Source organism: Sinocyclocheilus rhinocerous, unplaced genomic scaffold, assembly GCF_001515625.1.
Source record: "Sinocyclocheilus rhinocerous isolate Xijiao unplaced genomic scaffold, SAMN03320098_v1.1 scaffold2435, whole genome shotgun sequence".
Classification (NCBI taxonomy): Eukaryota; Metazoa; Chordata; class Actinopteri; order Cypriniformes; family Cyprinidae; genus Sinocyclocheilus; species Sinocyclocheilus rhinocerous.
Window position 1 is genome coordinate 3,624 of NW_015654070.1, and position 6,784 is coordinate 10,407.

Consider the following 6,784-nt stretch of genomic DNA (forward strand, 5'->3'; position numbering starts at 1 on the left):
AAGCTCTAACCGAACAAAGTCTATGCAGCCTCTCTTTCTTCTGCGACTCAAAGGGAGGAGGAGAGCAAGACTGCAAAAGAACAGCCTGGGAACAAAGCGAAGAAGAAAGGGAAGATATAATCAGGTCTTGGCCTCAGCAAATTCTCTATTTTTTTAGTTGAGTGAGCTGTAGATTGCAGAGCAGCTTTATTTTGCTCTTTTTTGCCCCTTTAAAGGAATTGGTGCAGCCTCATAAACAGGCTTTGAAAGTGTCCCATAAAACTGAAGATAAAGTGTGTGGTTGGTCATTGATCTTGAAAAATTATTCTAGCTGCGCACTTAAGTATTCACAAGGGAAGCTGTATATCTAATTGATGTCCTTGTGCTGGCACTGAAGCGGCAGCAGAAGCGAAGCATCAGCCCTCCTCGTTTGAAGACCGACTAAGGTTAAGACCTGCGAGTCTACCGGTGCGAGTCCATTGAGTAAGGACACCGACAAGGCACTTAAGTATCTTTTTCAATTTGTCCTCCACTTTCTTATTTCTCCTCTTTTCACAATCATCATGTGCTTTCAGTACATTCCTGTTGTCTCTCAACAACACTCGGACATCACACACAGAGGACGACGCAATCTTGCTAACCTGTATCCAATCTACACCTCTCTCTTTCTCTGGGTCTCTGGAAATGTCAGTCAGCTGCCAATAAAACTTAATTCCAGCCTTTGCTACTCAGCCAGCTCTTAGTATCTTGGACTTGACTGAGACCTGGATTTGACCTGAGGATGCAGCAACCCCTGCTGCTCTCTCTAACAGCTTTTCTTTCCCTCACACCCCTAGTTAGGTTAGGAGAGATGGGGGAGCTGGTCTTATATCTTTCATTTCAACCTGATGACACCACTGTTTCAGCTCATATCTCTGCCTGCCAATCAGACATCTCTGCTTGGATGAAGGAACATCACCTGGTAATCCCTGTAAACCCATCAATTGACAACAACATCACTGTGCAACCGGCGTCCACAACAATAACACCAACCAGGACAACTATGAACCCTTGGGTAGTGTTGGATGACCAGCTGAGCTTTTCTACCCACATCACAACAATGACTTGGACATGTAGGTTTGTACTTTAAATTATTAGGAAAATTAGACCCTTTCTGTCCAAGCTTTTGTAATTTCAAGGCTGGATTACTGCATTTCTCTACTGGCTCCCATTTACAGCCAGAATCAAATTTTAGGTTTTGATGCTGACTTTCAGGACTTCCACTGGAATAGCACCTCCCTACCTCAATTCACTACCTTCATCCAGCCAGTTAAAGGGGTCATATGATGTGATTTCAATTTTTCCTTTCTCTTTGGAGTGTTACAAGCTCTTGGTGCATAAAGAAGATCTGTAAAGTTGCAAACACTAAAGTCTCAAAACCAAAGAGATATTCTTTATAAAAGTTAAGAGTCAGTCACACCTACCTAAAACGGCTCGTAATGTTCTTTTTAGCAGCATCATATGACCCCTTTAAGGTCTCTGAATGAACAATGCCTTCATAAGGCAAAAAGTCACTCTCCAAATCCTTCACCCTCTTTGTTCCTGGACTAAGCTGCCAACATCCATCTGAATGGCTGAGACCATCACATCTTTCAAGAAGCAGCTGAAGACACATCTTTTCTGCAAAAACCTAACCACCCCACACTCTTAACCAATGCACCTAACACACACACACAAAATAAATATATCAACTCTGCTTTTCTCTGCTCAAGCCTACCTCCTAATCTAAAAAAACGGGCATTGTGTACTATGAACATTGTTGTCTCTTTGACAAACTGCTTTGTTCCTCTTTTGTAAATCACTTTAGATAAAAGGTGCACAGATCTCTGATCTCAGCCTGGTGGACATCTTGGCATAGATGAAAGAACACCACATACAGCTCAACCTGTATGTTGTCCATTATCATTTACTCCACCGGCCTTGCTCCGTTCCCACGACTCTCGGCCCCGCACCACTCGTCACACAGAGCTTCTCATCTTCCCTGCCACTCTGACTCTACAGCACAATTTCACCATTCAGCTAGCTTCATCAACAACAATCCCATCAAGTTCGGTCAGAAATCTTGGGGCAATCTTTGATGACCAGCTGACCTTCAAAGACCACATTGAAAGGACAGCTCGATCAGCAGGTTTGCACTGCACAACATCAGGAAGATCAGGCCCTGCTGCACAACTTATCGTCCAGGACCTTGTCATTTCTAGGCTGGACTATTGCAGTGCTTTTCTGGCTGGACTTCCATCATGTGCAATCAAACCTGTACATATGATTCAGCATGACTTTTTATGGCCATTCATTTATCAGATAACGGCATTTAGGGGGCACTTTTTTTCTTTGAAAATTATACTCTTATTACCTGTAAGCTACAAAAATGTGAATTTGTTAAAATTATTTATAAAATGGCAGAAATTCTTAAAGGGGTGGTTGATCAGCTCTTTTCAAAAGCTTGATTGTGTTTATGGGGTGCAGTGTAATGTGTTCATGCTTCGTTTTAAAAAAAACACAGTAATTTTCACATATTTTACCTTTATTCTACACCGCTGTTTCCATTCTTGTCAAAACGGTCTGTTGAGTTCCTGGTTCTATGAAGCCCCTCCCTCAGAAATATGCAATGGGGTCTGATTGGTTAGCGGGCTCAGTGTGTTTGCGATTCGCTAACCGCCAAGTGCACGTTGTCCGGAAACGTCACGCTCCCTTACCATTATGGATAGTTGCGTGTTCCCGGGGGCGGGGTTTACGTAAACATCAGGGTCAGTGAAGTCACAAACCCAGGAAGAAGCTCGTTGTAGTCCCTACCAGCCGTTTTTTGTAGTCCTTAAATAGCGACTTCTTAAAAAGAAAATATCTCCCTTTGCATTGAACTCTGAGCGTCGTAACTTTGCAGACGTTGTTTATACTCTAACAGCAACATTACACACTAACTAAAGTTAAAAAAAGTCAAATCATAATCAACCACCCCTTTAATAAGTTCAGCATTTTTAATAACAGTAATACCTAATACCTCATTGGATTGTTTTAATGGATTGCACTGAATTTTCCTCAAGGAGATACTTTGTCCCAGTGTTCATAGTACAATTGATTAGTTCTACTGTGTACTTTGCCTCTTTAATAGAAAGCTGTCACATTGTAATGCAGTGATACAATATGCTTGATGCAGAATGATTAAATTAAACTCTTTAAACACTCTAAAAAATCAAGGAGTACTCCGGAGCAGGAGTAAACATAACACGCACACTACACAAAAAACAAAGGAGCTTAAATAGTCCTGGGAATGAGCCACTGGTGTGCTCTTAATCAGTGCCAGGTACGGGGTTAAGGGAAATGAAGTCCAGAGGAAACTACTACTCAGGTGAAAGTGCCCTCTGGTGTCGATCAGGGGGAACCACAGAGGCTTGATACGTGACAAAGTTGTTGTTTATCAGCACAAATGGACACTAATCAGCAGAATAAATCAAGAAAACAAGTAGATAGAATAGAAAAAGAATAGAGAACACTATTGTTAGAGGGTCATTTTTTTTTTATAAATAAAAAGAAAAAGTTGAAAGAACAGAAAAAGAATAGAGAACGCTAGTGTTAGAGGGTAATTTTTTATAATAAATCAAAACAAAACAGAATAGAAGAAGAATAGAGAATGCTAGTCTTAGAAGGTTTGGGTTTTAAAAAAATAAAAATAAAAAGAGTAGTTAGAATAGAAATAGAATAGAAATAGAATAGAGAGTGCTAGTGTTAGAGGGTCAAGATGGAAGAGGTGTGTTTTAAGCCATTTCTTGAATATGGCTAAGGACTCAGCTGCTCGGATTGAGTTGGGCAGGTCATTCCACCAGGAGAGAACAGTTAATGTAAAAGTCGGTGACAGTGATTGTGTGCCTCTTTGGAATGTCACTACTCTAAAAAAAAATATGGTTCTTTGCATGCAGTAATGGTTTTATTTAGAACCATAGCATTCTGAATAACCCTTTCATGCTGAAATGGTTCTTTGTGTTAGAGTTTAAGGTTCTTTATTCCCGCCCTTTTGTTTTTCAAATCTGTAACTGTTAAAGCTCCTCATTACTGATTTTCTGGAGTTCAGTGATCCAACTACAGACTGTCAACACACTCTCAACAGGTAAATGATTTCATTCTTAAATTTAAATACAAATTACTGTTTTTTGTAACTGTGACAGCCGCTTTCTGTCCGTGTGCTTCGGATGTGTGCTCTCAGAAAACCTTATATCAGAAGTTTAAATTAATATGGTTTAAAACGCATGATTTCAGCGTGATAAACATGATAATCAGAACCAAAACAGATGTTTTTAGCAGGTCCAAGCTGTAATCTGTGGAGTATTTTGAGCTGAAACGTCACACATTCTGGGGACACCAGAGACTTATATTATATATTGCAAAAAGGGGCATAATATGTCGTGAAGTGTGCTGTGTCTAAAGAATGCTGTTTATTTTTATAAATCTTGTGACTGACGCCGGCGACTTACTGCACCTGTTTCCAAATATGTATGTTTATTAATTTAAATAACAAATAAAAAAAACAAAAAAAACAAATGACATTTCTGAATAAAATAATTTTATACACTTTAGTTGTATAACTTTAATATAATATAGTTATTTGATGGAAATATGAGGAAATGCAGTGACCTGAATAGGCTACATTTATGTAGAATGATGAAATGAAAATGAAAATTATACAAAAAACATTTTAAATGACTTCTGTTTCGGATTTCGGACTGTTTTCATATTTAATTTCCGTTCTAACTGATACTCAGGTTTTGTATGTGGACAGGTTGTAGCTACTGTAATCTGCAGCAGTATTTGGGGATTGGGGCTATTGTGAATGATTTTGATATGTTGACAATGGGCACGTTAGTAACGGTGACAGAGGCATGGTAGTTTTACTATGTGTGTCTTCCACTGTGTTCCACGTTTTCTTTTTCAATAGGATCAAAGAAAAGAGTGTGACCTGAATATTGAGTCCGATTCCATCCGCTAGTTACGAGTGCCCGCCACTGATTGGATCCGACAGTAATGTCACACCACACAATTATGAGTAATGTTTTTACCATGTGTCACTATTGCTTTGTCTGTTACAGACTGTTTTATATGCACTGAGCCAGGTAAATGGAACACAACATCATTGTGAACAAACCAATTTACCAGCATCACGGAACAGAACTTACCTTTTTTTTATATTAATTAAAGGAGACATATTATGCCCCTTTTTACAATATGTAATATAAGTCTCTGGTGTCCCCAGAATGTGTATGTAAAGTTTCAGCTCAAAATACTCCACAGATCATTTATTATAACATTTTGAAAATGCCTATTTTGAGGGGAAGCAGAAACACGCTGTATTTCGGGCCTGTTTCTTTAAATACAAATGAGCTGCTGCTCCCCACCCCCTTTTCCAGAATAGAGCCTGCGACCTGCTAAAAACATCTGTCTTGGTTCTGATTATCATGTTTATTGCACTGAAATCATGCGTTTTAAACCATATTAGTTTAAACTTCTGATATAAGGTTTTCTGAGAGCACACATCCGAAGCACACGGACAGAAAGCGGCTGTCACAGTTACAAAAAACAGTCGGCTTACCAAAACAAAGTTACTGGGTTAATCTTTTTCACGTTTTCTTGGTTGGTAGATAAGATTTAAAATAGTAATATTTAACAGTACCTGACAGTTACTGAAACTGATCATTTTAGATCTCTTACCTTAGCCTCAAATCAGGATTCTGGGGAAAAAAAGCAAAGATAAAAGGGTTATTCATTGCCAGATCTGATGCATTGACAATTTCAAGAATAGGTTACCATACTGTAATGTGTTACAGTTTTCAGAATTACTTGAAAATTACAGGCAGGTATAGGTTTGTATAGGGATGGAGCTAAATATCAGTGGACGATATATTATTAGTTGATAACTGTGAAAATTTAATTATTATGCTAAAAAAAGGAATGGCAATATTTTCACTGATAATTAATTGATTACTTGTGACTTTGTCTTTGCCAGGCAAAGTTCATGTCAAGCACATGTACAGCGTTTATGAATAGGAAAGATATGTGTTTTTATTCAAGTTATTATGTCACATCACTCTGTGAGGATTTTTTCAATCACAATCATCTGTCACTGACTTGGTCATATGCTATTTTAAATATTTGTATTTATCATTTTAAATATTGTACAACATCCACCTTAACATTTTAACATAATGTCCCTGCATTTTAGCAAATATTCACTATGTCTTAAGTACATTTAAGCATCTGAATAGTAGCTTTTTAAGGATGTTATCTGAATTAAGGGGATCAGAAAAAATACTTACAGAGTTACTTTTGTCTCTTTTTTATTCAATCAAATATATTGTGTTTGAGAGCAATATAACTATTGTAATAAAAAAAAAAAGATTGCAAATAAAAATTCTTGCTAAGAATTTTCGGTCACACTTTATTTTAAGGTCCAATTCAAACCATTAACTACGACTTTTGCTTCAATAAACTCCTAATTTGCAGCTTATTAATAGTTAGTAAGGTAGTTATGTTTAGGTATTGGGTAGTGTTAAATTAGCTCAAAAGGGAAATGTATATAAATAATTACAGTTAATTATGATTAATTACAATTATTTATATCAGCTGCCAGTAGTAACTGTAGCAGAATTAAATTGCCATCAACCAATCTGTTCGTCCAGCGAACATTCAGTGTAAATTCATATCAACTCTAGGAAAGGATATTTCCGTGGCCACAGAAAATACTTTCATAAAATATTAATGCATTAGAGCATGTAGCAAG

General features: G+C 37.7%; 1 protein-coding gene across 1 annotated transcript in view; it reads right to left on the reverse strand.

Moving 5' to 3' along the window:
• Positions 1–5,659: 5,659 nt before the first annotated feature.
• LOC107716865 (tripartite motif-containing protein 44-like) overlaps positions 5,660–6,784 on the reverse strand; it is a gene marked incomplete at its 5' end in the record, with an annotated part of 14,492 nt that continues 13,367 nt past the window's right edge. The window contains one exon of the mRNA XM_016523473.1: positions 5,660–5,735. Coding sequence (XP_016378959.1) covers positions 5,712–5,735 — 24 coding nt within the window. The remainder of the gene's footprint in view (positions 5,736–6,784) is intronic.